At 36.8% G+C, this 24,673-nt stretch overlaps 3 protein-coding genes across 8 annotated transcripts; 1 reads left to right on the forward strand and 2 right to left on the reverse strand.

Moving 5' to 3' along the window:
- The first annotated feature begins 1,072 nt into the window (after positions 1-1,072).
- LOC140838505 (pentatricopeptide repeat-containing protein At2g44880) lies at positions 1,073-3,770 on the forward strand. Its single transcript, XM_073204867.1, has one exon. The coding sequence runs from the start codon at positions 1,363-1,365 to the stop codon at positions 3,187-3,189; it is 1,827 nt and encodes a 608-aa protein (XP_073060968.1). The 5' UTR covers positions 1,073-1,362; the 3' UTR covers positions 3,190-3,770.
- LOC140838513 (uncharacterized) lies at positions 3,708-8,497 on the reverse strand. Of its 4 annotated transcripts, none has more exons than XM_073204895.1 (6): positions 8,328-8,497; positions 6,614-7,017; positions 5,668-5,978; positions 5,524-5,580; positions 4,443-4,874; positions 3,708-4,206 (listed from the first exon to the last, which is right to left on the reverse strand). In XM_073204895.1, exons 2-6 carry the CDS (start codon positions 6,967-6,969, stop codon positions 3,956-3,958), a joined length of 1,407 nt encoding a protein of 468 aa, XP_073060996.1. In that variant the 5' UTR covers positions 6,970-7,017; positions 8,328-8,497; the 3' UTR covers positions 3,708-3,955. The 4 variants fall into 4 exon arrangements, with proteins under 4 accessions (XP_073060996.1, XP_073061005.1, XP_073060987.1 ...); XM_073204904.1 differs by having other exon boundaries at positions 3,708-4,213; positions 4,447-4,871; positions 8,328-8,495; XM_073204886.1 differs by having other exon boundaries at positions 3,708-4,213; positions 4,447-4,874; positions 6,614-7,073; positions 8,328-8,493.
- A 659-nt stretch (positions 8,498-9,156) lies between these two features.
- Positions 9,157-23,817, reverse strand: LOC140838572 (protein ARABIDILLO 1-like). 3 transcript variants are annotated; one of them, XM_073205008.1, is made up of 14 exons: positions 23,471-23,817; positions 23,027-23,112; positions 21,539-22,944; positions 21,203-21,361; positions 21,046-21,132; positions 20,788-20,919; positions 19,994-20,121; positions 19,762-19,849; positions 17,703-17,797; positions 17,401-17,464; positions 14,535-14,710; positions 11,138-11,356; positions 9,889-9,973; positions 9,157-9,761 (listed from the first exon to the last, which is right to left on the reverse strand). In XM_073205008.1, the coding sequence occupies exons 3-14, from the start codon at positions 22,883-22,885 to the stop codon at positions 9,570-9,572; spliced, it is 2,772 nt and encodes a 923-aa protein (XP_073061109.1). In that variant the 5' UTR covers positions 22,886-22,944; positions 23,027-23,112; positions 23,471-23,817; the 3' UTR covers positions 9,157-9,569. The 3 variants fall into 3 exon arrangements, with proteins under 3 accessions (XP_073061109.1, XP_073061100.1, XP_073061091.1); XM_073204999.1 differs by having other exon boundaries at positions 23,027-23,128; positions 23,457-23,817; XM_073204990.1 differs by having other exon boundaries at positions 21,539-23,128; positions 23,457-23,817.
- Positions 23,818-24,673: the final 856 nt, after the last annotated feature.

The following is a 24,673-nucleotide window of genomic DNA, read 5'->3' on the forward strand; positions in this document are numbered from 1 at the left end:
CTCCATTCACAATATAATTGTAAATTATCTTAATTTTAAAAACAAAACATGTTCTCCAACTTAAAAAAGAGTATGTCTATTGTGATACGGTCTCACGAATCTTTATCTGTGAGACGGGTCAATCCTACCGATATTCACAATAAAAAGTAATATTCTTAGCATAAAAGTAATATTTTTTCGTGGATGACTCAAATAAGAGATCTTTCTCACAAAATACGACTCGTGAAACCGTCTCACACAAATTTTTGTCCTTGAACAAAACAAGTATCCTACTTCGATGTTCTACCAAGTGATCTAACTAATTATTATAATTGAGCTAATTAATTATTATAATTGATCTAGGGGTAGAAAACATAAGTAAACAATCATAAACTATTTATAATTGATCTAACTTATTGTAATAAATCTAGAGGAAAACAAAACATCCGGAATTAAAATAAAACTATAAGGATCCCCCGAATATTGGGTAGCGGGTTAATTAATAATTCACATACGAAAAATGGCAAAAAATAAAGCATTCATTCCTCTTTTGTATCTTGCATCTATAGTGTTTTTGTCATGTTGGATTTCTCTCTCATCATTTACTAAAAGTATGGAATCTTGGGTTACTAATTGGTCGAATACTGATCAATCCGAAATATTTTTGAATGATATTCAAGAAAAAAGTATTTTAGAAAAGTTCATAGAATTAGAGGAAATCCTCTTCTTGGACGAACTGATCAAGGAATACTCGAAAATACATCTACAAAAGATTCCTATAGGAATCCACAAAGAAACGATCCAATTAATCGGAAATAATATTTTTCAATTAAATCCAAAAAGGTATTATCCATAAAAAAATATAAATATATAAGCACATGGTTTTTTCTTTTTTTTTTCTTTCTTCAGTGTATATAACAATCAGTAAACACATGGTTATTTCATCTCCGTTATCCATTGAACATGCCCTGAATAACCCTTGTTTTGCCAGATTATTGCCTATAAAATCAAAAAAAGATAATTTGTCAGGAATTTTAGACTAGGTTTCTGATAAACTTTGAATTTCTGCTAACACGGTTGTAACTTTTTGATATATCTCTTGTTGAAAATATGTATGATCTGAGTGAGATAATTCAACAAGGGTAGTTGATGGATCATACCACATAAGGTGTACACTGATCCGCTAGTAGTAATAGGGTTCTTATTAAATTCTTTGGTCCAACATGTTACATCAAATTATTGTCACCTTTGTCATCCATCAATTGATTCATTTGGGAACCAACATAACTGTCATCCTGTCTCCCCCTTTTCCCTCGTCATCGTAGGGTGAGACAGCATTCAAGATGGCATGAAAGCAAGAGATATGATTTCAAGAATACAACTATGAGTAGAGTAGGATCCGAAACTTCATGGATATGGAGCACAAAAGAGAGGATTTGCCTTTCTTTCCTCCAAATGAAAACCCTCGGTAAATCCAACCTCCACCAAATCCAAGCCTTCATGCTCCGAAACGCCCTTGAGGCCAACCTCAACCTCGTTACAAAGCTCATCATCACCCTCTCTGCCGTTGTACCACACTGTGGTATTCATCATGCCCGCCAGGTGTTTGATCTAATGCCGCACAAGTCTGATGCCTTCCTATGCAATACCATGATGAAGTCTCACCTCATTTCTTGCCAATTCTTAGAAGCCATCTCCTTGTATGTTTGTTTGAGGAAGAACGAGGGTTTTGTGCCAGATAACTATACTTTCTCGACGCTGGCAAAGTGTTGTGGTTTGAACTTTTTAATGTGGGAAGGAATGGAAGTTCATGCTCATGTGGTTAAATATGGGTTCAAGTCTAATCTGTATGTTTCCACTGCATTGATTGATATGTATGGAAAGCTAGGGCAGATATGTTCTGCGAGGAAAATATTTGATGAGATGACCGAGAGGAATTCGGTGTCGTGGACCGCACTAACTAGCGGATATGTGAAGGCTGGGGATATGGGCAACGCAAAAGACCTTTTTGATTCAATGCCTGAGAATGATAAAGATGCAGCTGCATATAATGTGTTGATTGATGGATATGTTAAGTTAGGGAACATGGTGTTGGCTAAGATGCTATTTGACAGAATGCCAGAGAAAAATATTATTTCTTGGACTACTATGATTGATGGGTACTGCAGCAAAGGCAACATAGATGAAGGTAGACGGTTCTTTGATGAGATGCCTGAGCGGAATTTATATTCTTGGAATGCAATGATTGGAGGGTATTGTCAGAATAAGCAATCCCATGAGGCTTTGATCTTGTTCCAGAACTTGTTAGCCCAGAAAATTTTCGAACCAGATGATGTTACTGTTGTCAGTGTTCTTCCAGCTATTGCAGATTTGGGTGCTTTTGATATGGGGAATTGGGTATATGAATTCGTGAAGAGGAAGAAACTGGATGCATCTGCAAGCGTATCGGCAGCATTGGTAGATATGTATGCTAAATTTGGGGAAATCGAGAAAGCAAAACGAGTTTTTGACAACTTGCTTGGAAGAGGCGTGTGCACTTGGAATGCTTTGATTAATGGACTAGCACTCAATGGGCGTCCCAAGGAGGCATTAGAAGCGTTTCTGGATATGAAAAGAAAAGGGTTTAAACCAGATGAGATCACCATGCTTGGAGTTCTGTCAGCTTGTAACCATGGTGGTTTAGTGGAGGAAGGAAGAAGATGGTTCTATGAAATGGAAGAATTCAAGCTGTCTCCTAAAGTGGAGCATTATGGTTGCATGATTGATCTACTGGGTAGGGCTGGGTGTTTGGATGAGGCTGAGAGATTGATAAATAACATGCCTTACGAGACTAATGGGATCATATTAAGTTCGTTCCTATTTGCTTGTGGTTACGCTAAGGAGGTTATCAGAGCTGAGAGGGTGATGAAAAAGGTGGTAATTATGGAGCCATTTTGTGATGGTAACTACATAATGTTGAGGAATTTGTATGCAGCTGAGAAGAGATGGAAAGACGTGGAACAAATCAAATATTTGATGTTAATCAACGGTGCTAAGAAAAAAGTAGGATATAGTGCAATTGAGATCAAAGGCCAGGTTTTGGAGTTTATCGCTGGTGATCTGGTGCATCCGCACTTGGAGGTGACACATTTATTGTTGAATCAATTGCAGATGCACATGAAGGGGAAGGATTCATATCTCAGTGTAGAGTGGAAAGTGAGTGAAACTTAATGGGGGGTATAATTCTGAATCTGAAGCGTGAATTGAAGTTTGCCCAAAAGTGTTCAAATAGCATGGTTCTGAGTTGTTGCATAGATAACTCCAGACAAAAAAAGGAGTAAGTCAATTGGTGTCAAAGAAAAAGCAGAAGCATGTGAAAGTGACACCCATGTTTTGGTGCGAGAATAGATGGTAAATCTTAATGATGCGAAGGATCTAAACCAGAACATCAAAATATTTCCATCCCTCTGATGCTGCACATTTCGAGTTAAGAAGATGTGAAAGTGGATGGCATTTGACAAACGAAGATACTGAGGTGCCAGCAAAGTACTTAACAGCATTTGACATCTACCTGATGCTACATCCTACATCATATCGGCTCAATTTCCAAAAACATGAGCCATATTTAGAGGTCTCAAAAACATGCTACAACATCAGTGGAGGAACTAGCATCTAGCGTTCAGAGGGTTTGCATTTGACACAGGAATTGAAATGAGAGGATTTGTAGATATCACTATAGGATTGAACACAATTTTATGAAATGTGAATTTATATATAAGTCAAGCAAATCAATATAATTCACACTTCCTGCAGACTATACGCAATCTTTTCAATTTCCCAGTCACTCAGAACAAAGAATAGAACTTAAGAATTTACAAACTGAAAAAAGGCAACAAATATCGACAATTTCTGCTGTAACATTAGTTTCCTCCATTCCAATACCGCTTAGACAAGCGAAAACCATGTACCAACCTAGGAGAGGTTAACCTGTGGATCTTCAACGCCTCTGACCAGCACCTCTTCTTTTACGACTCTTTCTCTGGGTTTTAGGGGCCGTAAGCTTTGATATAGAACGCATTATAGGTGGTGTTTGATTGTTTGTGGGAGGATTGACTGCTGTTCGAACTTGAGGGCTGGTGCTAGCTAGCTCCTCCTTTAGCACCGAAGGACTTCGGGTTGGCTCAATCTTTACTTCCTCAAAGCTATTCATCTCTTCCTTCACCCTCTTATTGTCAATGAGAATGTCTTCTTCTCCCTGAGAGCATTTTAGAGATGATTAAATAAAGAAGGATCAAGAAAAGAGGAGTATATCATAAAGAACTACCAACACATTCACAAAATGTGTTCTCACTTGCGATTCCAACGGCTACACACATGCAAAAGCAAAGGATTCAAAAGGAATAATCTCAGTGAAGTATATTGCTGAAAATTGTTTTTAAAGATTAGTTAAAACAACCTTGAGGCGAGGAAACATAAAATGTAACTCACTTTTTTGTATGTGCTGGTAAAACTAACATGATTAGTCCTTCCATTTACTCCAGGAATCACTTCATTAATTGTGTCTCTATTTTCAGGTACAAGTGCATCACTCGTGTTATGCTCCACCTTAAGCTGAGAATCAATATAAGTTCCTACAGGCATTTTGTCCCCATTGTTTGGAGAAGTATGTTGAGGAGAGGCTATCAGAGCACTAAATGGAATAAGCTTGCTTGAGTCATCCATGAAAGGTAACTTTCCGGCATTTTCACTCATCACCTTCTCAACTCTACTCTTCATTTTAACAACTCGTGATCGTAGAAATTCAATCTTTCCAAGTATGACTTCCAAAGGATTATCACCATCTCCGGGCTCAAGGAAGATCTGTTCATCACGGGCCCACAACTCATTATTAACGTTGACTTTTTGAGTTGCCACTGCTACAAAATATTAAAAATCAGGTATAAGCACAACGAGTTTCTGTCAAAATTATTACAGTATTATGATCATTCTAAAAGTATGATCACATCTATCTCATGTCAAATCAATCTTATGTCTCATTTCTCTCTCCTGTCAAATTCAATCACATGATAAAACAAATTTAAGAAAAATGCAAAATCACCAGTCTCCAAATCAATGCGCATTGCACTAACAAAAAGAAGCGAACTACAATGTTCTAGTGAATGTAATAAACTCAACTAAATTGATATCCAATGCACCACCCCATCTCCAATCAAAAGCACATGGCACATGCAAAATAGAGCAAACTGAAAATATTTTACCGATTGGTATAAGCACAACTAACTTAATATCCAATAACAAGTTATGAGGGGATAATATGATGATAGCCCAAAGTAGGGACTAGAGACCAGCTCTTAAAAATGTAACAGAAAGAATAGGTGGGGCAGGCAACAAGGGCACAACAAAAGCTTAGAAACCAATGGAACCAATTGAATAAGCCCAAAATGACAAATAAGAATAAAGAAAAAGGGGTCAACGCTTTTGTATCGTCATATTATGACACTAGCTATTCATATTACGTATATCACGGTTGGATAATTAAGACCAACTGAAAATGTCAATTCTCACCTCGATTCCTTAATTCATCGTCCTTGAGGAGACCCTTACCTGAAGACTTCTTACTCTCTGCAAAATGGCACATGAAGATCCTTAACTTCAGACAAATACAAAAATCAACTGAACTCGACAAAAAATGAAGAACAAAATATGTACCATGATACGAAAGCAAGTTATGGTGAGACATATACGATGCTATATCCACTGTGTCTTCGGTTCGTTTTCTTTTCTTCCTCATGTAAATATCATTTCTAGCATTGCTGGATGTACAATGAAGGGATTTCACACCGACACATTCCAATGAAGGATTCTGCAATCGATCCTTCTTTCGCTGACTGTATTCCTCAAGTTCTCTGTCGTATCTTCGGGCTTGTGATTCAAACTTACGAATTTGCAATTCAGCCCATTTACAGCGCCACATCAGAGGTTGGATAAATGATCTCCAATGACCAGTCACCTTTTTCTTCCTAAATATTGCAACAAATATATGCCGCATGCGATGATAATCATGGAAACATACTGACAAGCACTAAAGATGAAGATGAAATTACAATTTTTGAGTATGTTTGATTCATAAGAGGCCAGAAAAAGAAATCAAAGTAGAAAGAATGAAAACCAAGTTGGCCTGCTCAAAGCACTGATATCCTGATATCTCATTCACTTCTAGTGTGGACACACGCAGCAAGCTCCAAATTCACCCCCAAATTATGAAACTACGGTCTACAGTTGGCCACATCTTATATAACTCAATGTTTTTTATTGCGTAAGACAAAAGATAACATACTGCAGAAAGTTCAAATTTATTAATGCTCATTATGGTGCTTCAATCCCAAGACATGGATTTTTTTATAATGACTAATCTCAGATGAGGTAAAGCATAACGCTCACTCGTATACATCTAATCACTTTAAACCAAACAAATCTAGGATCAGATCAGAGCAATTTCAGCACTGAAAACCGTAGTTCAAGCAATTTCTTCAACTGCCAACCCAAAATAGCCAGTCCACTTTCCAGTTTCTTATGATTTCTTTTCTTTACAAGGAGTAAATGCCTAGTTTTGACAAGAAATGTCATAAAGAAAAATAAAGAACATAAAACAAACCTCGTTCTAAATGGTTCACCAAATCCATCAAAACCCAGAGATGATGCAGCGTCACCGTGAAAATCCGACATAATTTCAGAATCATCCAACGGGTCAATATCGTCGGTGTCACTGTTACCAAAGGAACTTGAGCTCTCTGTTGTGTCATGGTATTCTGCAGCAACAAGCTCACGGCCACCAGATTTCGTGCAGTCCGTAATGTTAACATCCACATCATCATTACCTTGGACTTCTTCGCTCTGCTCAGCCGAGCGTGTGTTGACTTTACAGTCCTCGTAACTAGCTGTAAATTTCATAAGTTCGTCTTCAAGTTCTTTAGCGAAAATTCCACTTGGCTTGTAGGTTGAAGCCTCCATGTTTTGTTTCTAATTCCTCTCCAATTGCTACACCATGATTTTATTGTGCTATACAATCAAAAATATCTCATTTCGTGAACGTGTCAAACAAGAAAAAATAACACCTGAAAAGGTGGGGAAATAGCATTTTACTAGCGCGGTTGCTTTAAAAAATCTTAATCAGCATAAGAAGTGGTAGAAATATAAAATCCGTACGATAAAAGTTAATAAAATTAAGCAACGGGATTCAGAGTTCACTATGCAAGGGATGTAACACTGGAATGAAATAAAGCAACAGTACTGTCCACTCAACCTTGATTTAATGTATGTGTATGTAGTGAGATGGTCGCATCTGAAACTCAAGTCAAATGGTTCAAAAAGGCCAGATTGCATTTGTTAGGTTTAATCTCCAAACCCTTAAATCCACAAGCCCAGTCGCAGTTAATTAAAGCGAGAAAAAGATCAATTGATCAATGCAAGAAAAAGGTTCAAACGATTTCGTAAAAAGAAACTTTTCCAAATGCCGGTATACGAACTGCCTTGTATATTAACAAGATTGTGTTACAACTTACCATATTTCCGCATACACCAAAAAGCATAGATAATCTAACGAGATCATGCTACACCACGTGAACTCACTAGAAAGATAGTCTCATTAACTTGTCAGCGCAATTTATTTCTAATAAATAAGATACCAAATATGTACATCTAATGCATTAAAAATATAGATATATAGCTCGTCTGATATGCAATCAATCTGGGACTTTTGTGTCATAAAACCTGACCAAGATAGTTCATTTTTCTTGGTTTATTTCGGATTGAAACCGAAAAATCACTGATCTCATACTACTCAATGTAACAAGTTCATCTTCTTTTCTAAACTTGAATTCAAAGTCAGATCAAGACACAAGCATACCACTCAAACCCAAACTAATAACTGCACAAGGCACAGGCACAGCACACGCTGACAGATAATAGCTATAAAAGTGTAGGAATTATATAAATTCGTGACTTCTCCAAATAAAAAAATAAATAGAAAAAAGAGATAAATGAAAAAAGAAAAAGATAAACAACAAGAAAGAATTCAAGCGAAGTCAATCAGGGCTGTCAGCACCCCAATAATGAATACAAATCTTCACAAAAATGCAGGGAAGGAAGGGAAAATGAAACCCTTCCCCAAGAAAAACTCAATCTTGATTTATGATCGAATCACCTTTGAATACCCGAAACAAGAAATGGAAATTGACCATAAAACGAGCAAGTCACCCATGAATGAGACAACCAAAAGGTGATCATAGCAACAAAAAAACCAAGGCAAATTGGGTTTCCATCTAAAGTTAGAACACAAAAATCAAGACATTAATAATCAAAAGAAACACCTGGATCGATTTCTGGGTTTTCAACACACACGAATGTGTTCCTCCCAAGACTCTGTAGGGGAGAGAGAACGGTTGGTAGGGAAGAATAGTTTGTTAATTGTGACAAAATCTTTGCGTTTTTATAGCAAATAAAGGCTTTTGGTTTTGGTAGTGTAAAGTGATAAACAGCAGTATTCTAATATCCGAGTTGCCAACATTTTCCTTTTTCCTTCCTTCAATTCTTTTACTTCTAAATTTGTTTGTTTTTCCTTTTATTGATTTTAGAATTGTCGTTCTAGTTCCCGTATTTTTTCCCCAACAACATTTGATTTCTCAAATTAATTGTCGGTTTTTTGCATTAGAGCATTGGTTGTCATGCAAACGAATGATTTCAGGTAATATTGATTTATCTATCACAATTTTTAAAATAAGAAGTGAAATATAACATAATTCAATGCTATGGACATTCGTTGAAAATTATATCAATTACTAATTTGAATTTAAATAATAGTTTGTTTATTTATTTTTATATTCGACGACAAGACAAAAATAATATATATTCGTATCAAAAAATAATAATAATATATTCACGATAAATTGATCCTTCATTCTAAATAAAAATCGAGCTTTAATAAATTTGGGTCAGAAGATAATTTTTTTACAATAATTTAATAGAAAACTGATGAAACATTTTTATAAATTTTTTACTTGGTAAATTTATTCGCATGCATTGATTAGTACTATTTAAGATGCATAAATAAAATAAATACCAACAACGAACAACTTCATTAAAGTGTTGAATTAATGACTTCGAATGTTTTCCTCCCAAAAATACGAATTTGAAATAAAATAAAAGAGATGAATGTTTATTAAAAAATAATATTAATATTAATAATAACAATAATAATATTATTAATAATAAGAAGAAGAATACTATAATAGTTCAATTTTTTTATCATAAGAATCCACGTTTCACTTAGATAACTTTAACCCACATTTGTCACGAGTGCAATTGATGTCATACTCAGGTCCATACTAAATTAATGCGAATAAAATTAATATTTTGATTTTACACCCACCAACACCTTGAGCGCATAAATTAAAACCCAAAAAGGAAAATTTATTTCAACTCACAAGTCTCAATTGCAAATCATAGGATATGGAACCACGGTCAAATATAATATAGGTAACTCGTCATCAAGAAAATTAAGCTGGACCTTTTTTTTGAGAATGGAATGCAGACTCTAAATGAAAAACTGTTATCTACACAGATGCTCTTCCGACAGAAGATTCCATGTGATGTTGCTCCAGATTTCTAAGCACGATACGAGCAAAAATTTTGGCTTCGAGTGTGGCACCTGTTGCTGCTGCTGCTGCACGAAGTACTCGAGGAGCTCCAGCGTTTTGGAGAAGGATCACGTGGTGCAGGGAGTGCCGGCCCCCAGGGATCGTAAACTTGAAAGGTTGAACATGAGATGTCAACACAATGCGGGCAGTAATAATCTAATGTATATATAGGTCCAGAATAATGAGGGGCGAGAATGTATGAAATTTGTCGTGTGTGAATCCTTGTTTGATGTACCTGAAGAAGAGCAAATGCAGCACATGCCTTCAGAATAGAAGAAGGATTTCGTAGCATACCGACAAATCTTCCAATCTCAGCTCCACTGAATAAAAATAGAAATATCAGGACAATGAGTACAGAAGTAGCAAAAGGTTCAAGACAATTATAGTTAGGCACCAACCACAACCAGAAAAAAATTCAGACACCATACAAAGAACATAGATTGAGGGCTCACGAGGAATGATATAATAAAACTAGTATGTCAAAAAAACTATTCTGCAGGTACTCTTTTGGTGTAAATAGTACAACTAACGGGTTTCAATAATGCACTAGGATAAAATATGTTATCAGAACAGTTCCCACCTACATCATGATAATATGGACAGTGGCAACTTGACAAAATTTAACAAACAGAAAAGTGCTTTGAAAAAGTCATGAAAAGCTGGTAATCAGTAAGCAAATATCAAAATAATGTGGAGTTGATCTATATCTTCCTCCGGGAGTAATTCTCCCCAATCCCCACGTCTCAACACCATTAGATTACGGGTTCCTGATCCAAGGGCTCACATTAACCATACTGGATAACACTCCGTAGAAAAGAAAAATCCAATAATGTGCGGAGATACATCAAACCTACAAAAATCCATTGTTTCTTCCCAGACAGTGTATTAATCATCTAACAATCTTTAGATAATATGCAAAGTAAGTTTCCAAGCTCACATCAATGCAAATTTGGCAGATCCCACAATCATCTTTCAAGTCTAATTTAGAACATGCACACAAATCCTTTTGTGCAATAAAAGATTGTCAAAACACAAGCACGAGAAATTGAGAAATCCGAGATCCGGAGAGAGTGGTCAAAGCTTTTTATTCACATAACTTGATCATGCATGTGGCTAGATAACTGAAAATGATTTAGAAAAATTTGTCGGTAGAACTGAAAGAATGTAAAATAAGTAGTCTGTCTCCCCTGGGATTTTGATTTAGACACGTAAAGAACCGGTAAAATCCAGTTTACGTAGTGATAAAGGAATATCATTCATACTGAATTAAGGGGAGAGTATCTCTACAAAACACATTAAAGTGAGCATCTAAGTAATCTATAGGGCCGGCAGCTAAATAAAACAAAAATTAACGCCAGTAAAAACTGCAAGCGAAAATACAATTTTAGGGTAGAGAGAGAGAGAGAGAGAGATTTTAGTGGAGAGAGAGAGATTTTAGTGGAGAGAGAGAGAGAGAGAGAGAGAGAGAGAGAGAGAGAGAGGACCTGCATCTAAGATGGCCTGCTTCTTGAATACGAGCACATTCTGTTACTTGATTCAATGCTGCAGGAGCTGATGAGACAGCAGCACTAGAAAAAGCATGGGGGTCAGTAAATGTCAAGAAAAATGCTTCAATGTGCTTCAAAGCCAATCTTCTGGCACCATCTAAGGTCATACTCTTGGAAGGACTAGTTGATGTTCCTATGTGGGCAATTTCATCAATTCTGCACATAAATTGAAAATTTCACAACGCTGTGGCCAACACCTGCCACTTTCCAAAAGCAATGGAGACGGGAAAAGTGAAGCATAAAAAATATTCATAGAACCCCTATCCTTTAAAAAAAGAAAAAACTTTCACATTTCAGCAGTTCATAACTTATTAGAGTTTTTTTTATTTTTGAAGAAAGTACCAACAAATGAAAGAAAGCTTCTTGTTTGAATTCAATGGCTTGCCAGTGCATTATATGGAAGTCGGGCAACAGGAAAATATTGCATAGTCAAACAATTTATGGTAAAATATATAACAACTCCAACTAAAACAAGTCCATTATTACGTGTAGCATACAGTTCTCTGAAGCACAAACTCCCTAGTGATACACGAGCCAATTTAGATTCAAAACTAATTTTAAAAGGAGGATGTACTCATCTGGAACATTATTTTTACATGTCAAAGTGTGTCCAAATAACACTGTTTTTGCTCATCTGGAATTATATACACTGTTTTTGCCATAGAAATTTCATTTGCTCCCCTTTAGGTGTGTCCAAATAACACAAGTAGTTCTTCAAACAAATAATAAGGGGAAGTAGACATACACATTTTAGTCACTTTTACACCCCAGCATGTTAAACATTTTAAAACCTCAGGGAGTCAGGGCAGTAGATGCAAAAAACATAATCTGATTAGAGGTCTGAGTATAATGTATCAAGGGAGGCACAAGAAATTCTCCGGATTTATTAAACCGAGTCAAGCGCATTAGAACTGAAAATCTTTGTCAAATACCAAGTCAGATGTCGCACAAATCTCGCTTGATAAAGTAAATTATTTAAAGTTGAAGGGGAAAGACTCGGTTCAAGTAGTTTGTTCAAAGGTGCTCCCAGAACCTTCAGATTTTTCGAGTGTACAGTATTCTTGAGATAAACGGATGACATCATGTCCATGGATTATGATTCCAGATTAATACTATTCGATTCCAGATTCATTGTTTACTGCCTTCCAGAAACAGCTCTTTACAAAAGAAGAGATAATGCAATGAGAATGAGTGCAAATATGGTACATGATCACTAAGCTACGGAGTTGACATCAGCCATTGTAAAACTTGGAAAGATAATTAATAAACAAGAATGCTATAGAGAATTTAGGGATTGTTTCAACATATTCGTGCTTATCTAGCGTTTTTATTCTGTATTTTGCACTTATTTCGTCTTATTTTATATCGTTCCTAGGTTTGACCAAAGTATCAAAAAAGTTCAATTATGGAAAGGAGGTCAAACAATTCAACGTCACATAGCAAAAGGCCCCAAAAAACCAAAAAAGGACCTAAAGAGAAAGGAAGGAATTTCTGAGGATCAATTTTGGGCTGCCTCCGTACCCAGGTATGTATCGGTGTAAATTGAGCATATGCATTGTGAAGCAAATTATGACTGATACAAGGTAGATATGAACGGTAATCCCGACAAAAAAATCCTGGAAAATCTCAGAAAATCAGGAAAAGATGGAATTTCCATAAAACTTGATATTTTTTAGATTTTGGGAAGAATTCAAGTCCAAGCATGACTCTTTTACGGGAAAAAAACATAAAATTATAAATACCAGGTCTTGGACTATTTTTAGAGACTTTTGACAATTCCTTTTTTTACGGATGGGGTTTGAGACAAAAGGAAGACAACTTTAAAGAGAAATCATGTCAATCACGATGAGATTTTCTTATTTTCTTTCTAGAATTTATTTATATGAATTCAAACATTATGAAATAAATTTCTTTATACTAATATCTGACAGGGTCAAGACGATAATATGTTTTGATATTTGATTTGTTTGCAATGAAATTTAATTTTTGCTCTCAATTATTGATTAAAGTTGGTTTATTACTGCTTGTAAATAACCTTGTCAATTATTTACATATTTGTTGATATAGCTAAAAGACGTCAATTAACACATAGTACAATCGACTAAGAATATAATTTAATTTCCATGTGCAATATTAGGAAAAACATTTAAGTCTTACTTAAATTCAATTATGAATAATTGGAATGTTACGTTTAAATGGGCAGATTAATTCGAGTGATTAATTAATAAAGAAATTAGTATATTTCACCTTGATTGTGTAAAATTTGACAATTAACTGAATTTTAACATGTGTGAACATAGTAGAGTTCAGCAATATCGCGTGTCTTGGTTTCTTTTATTTGAATATGAATTCTTCTTCAATCATTGCCCACTGATAGATTTAATTGGCAAATTTCCTTAGTTTTAGTTTATTAGATTTAATATTTTACCTTGATCTCACTTATTTGATTTAGTCTAGGTGAAGTTAAGTAATTAAATACTAGTCTTTGTGAGACCAACTCAGACTCAAATCCGATTCTATCATAACTTATTGCACTTGCAATTTTCTCAACTGAAAAGATAGGTCGATAATGAGTGTGACACAAAGCAATTGCAGGCTATCTTTTTTGAATCGTCTCAGAGGTCGGTAGCTTACCTTGAGTTGCTATCCAAGAAAATAGCTTAATCTTTTTTGGAATGGGAACTTTCCAAATAACATTGAAAAGAGGAAAAACGGAAAAACGAGTAAGTGGGAAAAACGACTCGAAGAAAGATCTGACTGAGACTCAAGATCATATAATCATCCACTGTCCATTCACGATCTCATTATGGGCTAAAGCTTTGCAAGAGCTTCGATTGATTTGGGTTATGCTGAAGTCGACAAAGGAACTATTCTCTATGGATTTAGGACAACTAACTGGTACCAAGAGAAGATTTTTTTGGCAAGTTGTGGTACATTGCATGAGCTGGACGGTATGGTTGGAAAGAAATCGAAGAATTTTTTATGACAATGAAGAAAATACAGAAACATGCTGGGGGAAAATTAAGATCAAGATTGCAATGTGGATCGCCACTCATGAAGACTTTAAGAACGTCTCGATATTAGATTTATTGAGAGATTAGGATTATGTGTATCATTATGATAGCATCGATATTGTGTTTTTCATGATGACAGTGGACTACTAGTTCACTCATGTACTCTTTCTTATATTATTATTAATAAAATAGCGTTTCTTATAAAAAAAAATATTGCATTGTGTCAATGGAAGGTAAAAACTAAAAGTATACATACAATGACTACGAACAACAAAATGCTACTAAAATAATAGAAGCCACGTCAGAGAATTGTTGAATACCTTCCGTCAAACATGTAAGACAATGCCAATGCAGACATAAAGCGTGCCATTTTCGATGTAGAAGAAGAACAAAGATGAACCAGCACAGGAACCCCCCCTTCCACGACAATTGAGAAAGCATTACAAGGATTGAAAGCAAGGTTCCAAAGAGCTCCTGCCGCAGTCTCATGTACATCCTGAAAATATAATGCATGTGCAAAGATTGTTTCACATTTTAGTGAGAAACAAAATACTAATCATATAAGGAGAAGTAGTACTAAGTGTGATATAAGAAGCACACATACTGATCCCAGATGATCAACAATACTTAGAAAGATTACATTATGCACTAGCTGGAAGCTAAGGTAGAAAAGGAGGAAGTTTATGGAATACCTTGCACACATGCTCAAAAATAGTGGTGTCCTACAGTAACAAATATAGTCACGTAACAATATTTTGTGACTTGCTTACTTGGATTTTGACCTCAACGTATCTCGAAAGTATTGGAAGTCTTGTAACTAATTCGAGAAAATTTTGAGTACAAGTTTATCTCCTTCTTTCCACCATGTCGGGAGCGTGGGTATTCTTAAATTACCACTCATCACAACCCATCATTTTCGGGTGCTCTTGTTGACACTACACCAGCATTTGCATGACAGATGGGATTCATGCATCAACCCGAATTGTGAATGTCTCTCAAATTGCAGGACAGGACAAGTAACTTGATGCCATTGGTGAAGCAGTTAGAGAAATCCTCCACGAGATGTTCGCCATTAAAAAAACACACCGATCTTAACTCAAAAACTAAAATCCACAATCGCCAGTAATTCATTTGCCTCAGCTAATGCTCCTTCTGGTGGAGATGCTTGATAAGTTCATTTTATATGTATATTTCGTCGGTTTAATTTGTCGATATTGGGCTGTTTTGATGTTTTAATCAACATTTATAGTTTTTTATCTTTGTTTTTGGTTATGTATAGATGAAAATGGAAAAGTAAAGTAAGATATATCATGAGGAAAAAGTCCAAGTTGGAGTACCTCGATGCCAAACAACTAGTGAGAAATGCCACGGCAAAGGTGCCGTGCCGTACCGAGGCCCCGAAAGAAAAAGAATGTGTGTACAAGGCCATGAACCACCATGAAAAAAATTGTGTATCTTTGGCGCTGGGGTGGTCCCGAATGGACGAACAACCAGAGGTCACTAACCGTAGGCTTGAACAATGTCTTTGCGGCTATGCGATGGATAACCTTGTTCTTAACTTTCATTTTTGTCTTGGGTAGAGTTTTCATAAAACTCATTGTTCACTCATCAAGAGGTTATTCTCCTTTCCACATTCTCAACAGATCACAACCTCTTGTAATTCAGCCATCTACAGAACTAGATAAAACTTTTTTGTTTTTGTTCATTTCTATTGCAACAAAATGGACTTTACCAAAACTGAGAATAGACCAACTTTTAAATCTTGGGAAATTTCTTTTACCTAATTCGCAAGGTAATTTACTATTAACAACTTTGTCCCAACTTCTTTCAGTGCAAAAGAATTCTCTATTCACAACTTATCTGAAACGAGAGAAAGAAACAAGTATCATTTTATTAATAAATATTCAATATATCTCCTATGTTAATTGAGGTCTTAAATTCTAGTCAACAAACACTACGAGCTACCAGGTACATCGGTCAAGGTTTCATGATTACCATATCTTACGCGAATCATTTACCTGTAACTATTCAATACCCCTACAAAAATTTAACACATCAAAATGTTTCCGAGGCCGAATCCACTTTGAATTTGATAAATGCATTGCTTGTGAAGTATGTGTTTTCGTGGAATCTTTCTTTCAACAAGATAGTATTCTCCACAATCTCAAGCAAAATATGGCCAATACTAAAAATAATATGAAGCGACCTGCGATAAGAAAAGATGATGCACAATATCGAGTCAGTAATCAGTACTAGTCAGGCTTCAATCTTGTGGACAGAACTCGACCTGCAACCAACAATACTCGAAACACGACTGCTGTTTTACGGGCCATATAATGTTCTTGCTCGGACTGCAGTCATAGCATGTGTAACGTCCCAGATTCGACGACTGTCCTCACTGTACCAAGACGTGTCTTTCCAGCGTGCTTATGTCCTCACTCACACGCACCCTGAGAAACTTCCCAGGAGGTCACCCATCCCAAAACTGCCCCAAGTCAAGCACGCTTAACTTTGGAGTTCTTATGTGATGAGCTACCGAAAAGAAGATGCACCTTCGTGATATGAGTAATACCAATCAAATCTTCTAAGTCATCTTCAATTGTACAGTCCATTACATTGAACAGTCTCGGAATCCCTCTCCTTCCGGTGTGAGAACGGTTCATTCATTTTCCTTCCACCTAGAAGCCTGCCAGGAGCCGCTCATTGCTCGTGTCACCTCATGGCACCGGTGATCACCCCCCGCCCTCTTCAGCCCCGGACCTCACAGCATGCCACCAACTTCTACCACTCCTGAATCCAGCATGTCATTCAGGTTTCTCCCCTCAGAAGATATTACAATAACCATAACTTACACCCTCCGCCACTCCAGAAAAATCAAATGTTAGTAATGTCTGATCCTACCACGATCTTTCTTACAATCACGAACATTACAACAATTTCGATAAAGAATAGTTAGTGGCCAGCTATATGGTTTTCTGGATTATATCCACTTTTAACATGAAAGCAATCGATGACACTTACAGAAGTTAGCTATGTCAACTAATGAAAATCAGAATTGCAAGTAAAGGGATTTTATAGTGGAGAAAAAGAAGTGAAAAACCACATTAACCTAACATGCTTGGATGGCAAAAATGACAACCGAAAGAAAACCCAAATGACAGTTATGGTGTTAATACGAAAACTCACCGCAGCATCTGATTGTGCCAGTGCAATTAGAGGTGCCACACCACCTTCTCGACCAATGGCAATGCTATTACAAGAAACATATTGTCAAAAAATAAATGAATAGATAATAATTGGTCAAAAACTATATATCCACCAAATAGGATAGATATGTCGCAAAACTGACACATTATAAAGCATTTCTACTGAACTGGATTGGTGCAAACTGGGTATACAAAAAAACTATGTAGAGATTTTCACATTATATCTGCCAAAGACCATCATCAGAAGCAGAAATATCATACAACCAACTGTAATGCTTATACCTATTTGCTTCTGAAACAGACAATCCCCAAAGAGCACCGGCAGCCCTCTCCTGAAGGCCATGAGAGGCATTTGAACAGGAACGTGCTAGAACAACCTATGGATCACAAAAAAATTCAACAGCCAGCATGAGCTGGAATTCTTCCGCTAAGTTATTATAAACACTAAGTCAATTGATAAGAACCATTGGTGGTGTAAGAGTAGAGCAGAACAGAGGGAAAAGGTAATACCAGACAAATCATGTACAACTCCGATGAATACAGTACAATTGTCGTAGATGGCTTTAAGAGAAATAACAATTTTGCTACTATGTTAAGAGCAATTTTGAGATAGTTCACACAGAATGCAGACAAAATCAACACAATCCGATATTATAAGTTATAAAATGAAGTAAACTAGACTGCAACTTAATTTCCCCGCCTATTAGAGATCCACAAACTGGATCAAGAGTTACTGGCCCAATTTACAAATACTATTATCTAATTATCATCATAACATAGGCAAAAGAACATATACACTCTTGCACACCATTTCAACAAGAATACAAAAACTTTTGGCAAAGATAAGACATAATATCAGACAGAAATATCACTCGAGCGAACATTCCTCAACCATTGAGCGACTAAACCAAAATTTTAGGACTACTTTATGCAGTTGATTAACAACAATGTCAAAGTCAACACATACTTATCCATATTCATAGAGTGGATGAGTACATCCACTAGTACATCAAACATCCTCAAAATAATTTCCAATGGGTAGTCAAGACTCGAGCACATTACACATCTACAAAACCAACTATATAAAAACAAGGTAATGCAACATAAAGCTGGTGATGTTTTCTAAGCTTGTGTACAAAGTTGGGAGGTAACAGACTGACATGTAATATTTAATTTAAGAGTAAACTTCTACAGGATATATTTCCTTGTGATATTAGTGAAAAAGATGTTACATACAACAATGACAATTTTGGAAGATTCATGCTATTAGCCTCCACGGGAGAGACCACAAAATACAAGCATGAATGTGATAATGGTGAGACTTATCTATGAGAGACTCAACGATGTGCACTGAAAACTTGCTCATAACTGTGACAGCACATTCCCGACCTGCACAGGGTTATAAAAGGCGAGCGCCTGGCTGGGTAGGAATGTGCACAGCTCGTGCATAATGCATACTAATAGTGCTTGCTTCTCCTACTACTGATTTTTCCTGATTTCATAGGTCCAAGCTTAAGCTTAAGCACAGATTCTTGATGCTTCTAACATAATGAAATACCTTTAACAAGCTAGGAAAGCACATACCTAGAAGAAGCAAGAAAAGCTATTTAAAAAATTATTTATTATTGATGTCTGAACTTGTGGTTGATGCAAACGAAGTCATGTAAGCCATAATGTAGTGCAAAAACAATAAGTTTGTTTTATAAGTAGTGCACCAAAGTACGTCAATCCCATTATCTTATATAAATGACAGAGGAAGGCAAACACCAAAGACATCGATATAAAAATCTCCAGCAACAATGAAGTATATGATTCATCGCTTTTCTAGACACAAGCCTGTCATCATAACCCCACCAGAATTCCAGCAAACCAAATTCCCTCCACCACAGATATATCTGGTTCGCTGATTATTATCACACACAGGCTCAAATTCTTGACCTTCTGGGAAGTGGTAGCTCATTTGAAGTAAGTTCAATAACTCGAAGAAATATATAACACGACAAAAATCAACTATAAAAATTTCAGGTAGAGTGAAATTGAGAATGCGCTAACTTTTGGAAAGGTCCATACCATATATCAGTTAGGAGCAGTCCATGATGCCTAAAAGTGAAAGTAACTAAGACATGCTTTTGATATTGTTCCAATAAAATAGGCTGTCCTAGAACGTACATAAGTGACCCAGTGAATCTATATCCTTTACCTTCATGCTTTTTCTTTTTGACAAATGTACGGTTTCAAACAGTTGGATTTTGCAAAATTAACCCACGGTTTCCTCTAAACTATTAGTTGCTTGGAAGCAATCAAGAATATCTAAATGATGTAATACATAAAAATGCCATACCAATGCCTCAACTCCGCCAGCTGCCGCAATTGCTTCCCGATTTCTGTCATCAAATGATAAATTCCATAATGCACCAGCAGCTTCTTGCCTAAAAATCAGCCAATATTGGAGCTATTTTCATCAAAGGAAATTAATACATTTACATGACAAGGAAAACCTAGAAATACCCAACCTCATGCAAAAATGCTAAAAACTTGACATAGCCATTGAAATTTCAGTAAATATACACTACCTAACACCATCATGGAGAGAGCGAGTAAGTTGCACTAGAGCTTCAAGAGCTCCTGCCTCTTGTCCCACAGAAGCATTATTACTATTGCTATCTCCATGAGCAGCCAAATTTGCCAAAGCCCGAGCAGCCTGCACAATGACACCAAGGTGTGTCACTTAGAAACTGGATACAACTTTTCTCATATGCCAGGAGATTTTTCCACGCAAATAACTAATTGAAGGTAAAAGACAGCCATGGAGTAGAATCTGCTAATTCAAAAAACCCAGCAAGGGTGTGAAACAAAATAAAACTTTTATTAAAAAATTATAAAAATTAAATTTCAACCATAAAAACATATTAAATCCCCCCTCATTCCCATCACTCCCTCCAGCTAAATTTCTAGGTGTGCCCTGGTATCTGGTTTCAACCCATATCCCAGTAGGGAATATGCCTGAATGCGCTCACTTAGATTTAGATAGAAGAACGGTATGCCAGTTGAGTTCTTTCTAACCTATTCCCCGGGTGGGAAGCTTTAGGCCTTAGCAACAGAACAACAAATGAAGAGCACAAATCCCCGCCCAGAAAACAACTCAAAATGACTTTACAAACAAGTTGTAAATATTGACTTCCGAAACATGAAAACAAAGTATGTAAGAAGAGTCTACAAACAAATTATTTTGGGACAAATTTCTGTAATGCATCAACCATCAAGGATGGCCAAACTCCTAATTATAAATTTAACCTATCCAGAGCGTTAAATAAATATATGGAATATTCATGGTTCAATATTCCATTCAGTTGGAACAAAACACCACCTGCTCTTGCACTCCTTCAACCTTGCAATTCCGAACAAGGGATACCAAGCAATGTACACCACCCACCGCAGCTACCTCCATGCTACATTTATCATCTGCAGCCAAATTCGCCAATGCACCAGCCGCACGTTCCTAAAATCAATTGGAGAAAAATAACCCACTGGAGCACGATAATGCAACTCTGGGTCCATTCAATTATAACACACCTCTATGCATGAACAAAGTGTAAATAAGAACAATTTCCCTTTTAAAACATACCAATACTCCTTCACCACCAGTACACCTCGACCATTTGAAGATGAGGTCAACTAAAGCTTTTATAGCACCAGCTTCAGCAATGGTACCCTGGAATAATCAAAGGAATAAAGCATGAAATGCCATGAAACTAAAGTAAAACATACAGCAGAGATATAACCTTATGCTCTTCACCAACGGAGAGATTCCACAGTCCTCCCGCAGCCTCTTCAGCAACCAATCTGTTTACAGACCGAGCAAGATTTGCAAGAATCCGGATGCCTCCTTCATCAGCCACAGCTTTCGCAACATTGGTATTCACCGATAAGTTAGCAATGGCCTACACAGAAGATCAATTTCAGCATTTGGTCAACAACTAATTATTGCTTCCTCTACCATCTGAAAAGGCAGGAGTAATTTGCAATAAGATCAATAGATGATGACAGGGACAGATTAATTGCACGAGCTAAGCTATGGGACAACATTCTCAATCAGGCATCGATGAAAGAGATCTCACCTTAGCAGCTTCTGCCTGAAGCCCCTCCCTCCACGAGCAGGCAAGATTTAGGAGAAGGCGAATGCCACCGTCTCGCAAAACTGCCTCAGCCCTTCCAGTGTCTATACTTGCACTTTCATCATCAATTACAACAAAAGTTGCAAGAGCCATGGCTGCCCTTTCTTGAACTTCCTCCTGGGCACTCTGCATGCAACTAAGCAACAAAGTTGTTCCTTGGTTGAGCCAGAATTTATCCAAACCACGAGGATTGCTCTCAGAAACTCGTAGAAGTGAACTTGAAATTATCCATTCCAACCAATTCAAGATTCCATCCAACTTCCTATCCTTGATATTCGAGCTTCTCCAATCTAAGAAAATATTCCTCTTGTTCTTTGGTGTATTGAAAAATAGGGTTGCTACTCCTTTAAGAATGTCTGTGAAGGCAGCTAGAAGCACTTTACCTTTATTATGTTTAATGGAGAGAAAGGTGGTATCCACCTCTTCTTCAAGTGCCGGACAATTCAAGGCACAGAAAACCTTCAAACTAGGCAAGGACGAAAAAAATCTTGAAACGGTTGTAAGAGTAATATCTGTTCTGGAGGCATCTAAGCCTGTCAGGTTTGGTGGCTTACTCCATTTTTGCAACACCAAATTCCAATTTATATTAGTTGTTCCCGCAACTGAAAGGAAACGAACTGATGCAAAATTTCCCAGGTATGTTTCATCTACCTTTCGGCAGTCAATGAATCCAATATCTGTCAAATTCGGGCAATGTTTTGCCAAAGCATTGACAGCGTCTGCATCCACTTCATGTACACCTGAAAGTCGAAGTTTCTGCAGCCGTGGACAGCAAATTGCTATGGCTTTTACAGCATCACTGGTAATCTTTTCACAGAAATCTGGCCCCAACTGAAGGCACTCTAGCGCTTCGTGCCGCGCTGCAAGTACAGAGAGAGTGGCATCGGTCATTTTTCTACAACAGTCAGCGCTGATCTCACGCAAATTATTAGCGTGAAGGTTTATGATAGCATCAGCGCATTCAGGACCACGAAAACGAAGCTTCTGCAGATTCTCACACCGAGAAGCCAGAGATACAGCAGCCGCAGAATCGAACTTGTGGGGCCGCAGATCCAATACGTGCCACAGACAAGGTGATTTACCCAGAGTCCTCCATGTGCGGCAGGTTGACGACAGACTTGCCCGGTCACGATAGTTCAGACATGAGAAAAGCTGAAGCACTGTATCATCGGGTAGTTTGGTCCAATCAACCATTCCTTTCTCATTCAAACTCAAATTCTCATCGATCTCAGGGCAATCAACTTTCTCTTTGCCCTTCTTAACAACTCTCCTCCGCACCCTCCTACTCATGCTTGAACCGCTTCAGCACAAGCACGCTCTCCCACGGCAAGTAAAGAAGCTATCAACAACTAGGTAATTCAAAATAGCCTGAGATGATGCACTATATGATAAACTCTATACACTCGATCCTAAGCAAAAAAAAATAATAACCTGGCGAACGGTATGTGATGAACTACCACTTCCCTTAATATCTCCCAGCTGCCAAACCAGAAACCACTATACCACAACGATCCCACCTGAAACCATTAAAACCTACCAATATTGGTCACAGTTCATAAGCGCAAAAGACAAGCATCCATTACATATTAAAGACTCCATTTTTTCATAATCGTTGATGAAAATCAAGTGGCATAAGTCAAAAACAATTTAATCTCAAAATCCACATCCAGAAACGAGCAAAGCTTCCTCAGATGAACCACGAATGGACCCAGGAACGTTAACAATCCCTAAATCATAAACCCACAATAACATGAAGCACGATAAAACAGAATCAAGCCTCAAACAGCACGCAAAAAATCCTTGCTCGAAATAGGATGAATACCCAATCATAAGTGAATCATATTAAGGCGAAATCAATTACACTTTCATTCGTACCTGAGTTTTCTAAGCTTTGTGGGCCTCGAGCAAAACCTTTAACTCTCCAATCTACGATAAATCTATAGCCCATTGAGGGAAATTGCATTTGTGAAACCTTGTATATGTTTCAGTGACGATACCTGATGCACAACAAAATCAAATCGACTCAAATCTTTATCCGTGAAAACGCCTCGCTCCTTTACATTCATTCATTCATTCATTCGATTACACATATGCGCAGACAAAAGACAAAAGGAGAAAGGGTAGGAGAGAATTGTGCCAAAATATCAAAGACGGCGACGAAACAAAGACCAAAATTAAGTGCCTTGAATGCTTGAAATGCTACATTCTGTGAGTCTTCGATATTTCCACATTATTCAGAGAAAATAAATAATTTTGAATAACATAGAGCTTCAATACAAATTTAAAAATTATATCATTCATTTTTTAATGTTGTTTTATACGACATCAATGCAAAATGCGCAGCCTTGTACTAGGAGAAGTGATACATCACTTTATAATCACAAAACTCCATCTTTCACACGTACAAAAAACTTACTTATCTGATCTGATATATGAAAATATATCTTTTATGTTGAAAGTATTAATAATATTACTTTTAATTCAAAATATGGATCGAGTCGACACGTATCACGAATATAGATCCTTATGACACCTATTCATTTATAATTGGTTTGGAAATGTCGAATTTTTCTTGCACTCTCAGTTATGAATCTTTATTTATTATTAGTTAGATTTTTCATATGTAAAAAATTTGCTATTGATATGATTGATCAGATAAATTATTCAACAAACAAGAGACTCTTTACGATTTTTATTTCAAAAAATTTCTCCTGTCTTTGGTTGTAGGGAGTGACCATACATTAATTCATAAAATGCCTACTTGTCTACAATGTACGGAGACTTTGAAACGTATTACACGTACATTTAAACTCTACATTGGACACATTTGTGCTCCGACTCTAGTCCGACCGAGCATGCATGCAGTAGTTCTTTTAGCATGAAAAGCAACCTCCACCAAGAACATCAACCGCATAACATTCACGGGAAATGGAACAGCTCCCAACAAAACAAACTGACCGAGGAAATATTAAATGAAACAACATTGAACTTGCAAAGTCGACACAAGATTTAAACGCGAGCGAGTCTTAACAAGTGAAATCAATATTACAAGCCAACCCGTAGTTGCATATAGCTATC

Source organism: Primulina eburnea, chromosome 1, assembly GCF_022965805.1.
Source record: "Primulina eburnea isolate SZY01 chromosome 1, ASM2296580v1, whole genome shotgun sequence".
Classification (NCBI taxonomy): domain Eukaryota; kingdom Viridiplantae; phylum Streptophyta; class Magnoliopsida; order Lamiales; family Gesneriaceae; genus Primulina; species Primulina eburnea.

Excerpts from the sequence above, each read along its gene's own strand:
- LOC140838505 (XM_073204867.1), top strand. The coding sequence starts at position 1,363 with ATGAGTAGAGTAGGATCCGAAACTTCATGGATATGGAGCACAAAAGAG.
- LOC140838513 (XM_073204886.1), bottom strand. The coding sequence starts at position 6,969 with ATGGAGGCTTCAACCTACAAGCCAAGTGGAATTTTCGCTAAAGAACTT. Across the intron at positions 5,979-6,613 it reads GGTGAACCATTTAGAACGAG|GAAGAAAAAGGTGACTGGTC; the intron begins GTTTGTTTTATG and ends TGCAATATTTAG. Across the intron at positions 4,875-5,523 it reads CGATGAATTAAGGAATCGAG|CAGTGGCAACTCAAAAAGTC; the intron begins GTGAGAATTGAC and ends AATATTTTGTAG.
- LOC140838572 (XM_073205008.1), bottom strand. The coding sequence starts at position 22,885 with ATGAGTAGGAGGGTGCGGAGGAGAGTTGTTAAGAAGGGCAAAGAGAAA. Across the intron at positions 19,850-19,993 it reads TCTCTCCATGATGGTGTTAG|GCAAGAAGCTGCTGGTGCAT; the intron begins GTAGTGTATATT and ends GCTGATTTTTAG. Across the intron at positions 17,465-17,702 it reads TCTGTTTCAGAAGCAAATAG|CATTGCCATTGGTCGAGAAG; the intron begins GTATAAGCATTA and ends TTCTTGTAATAG.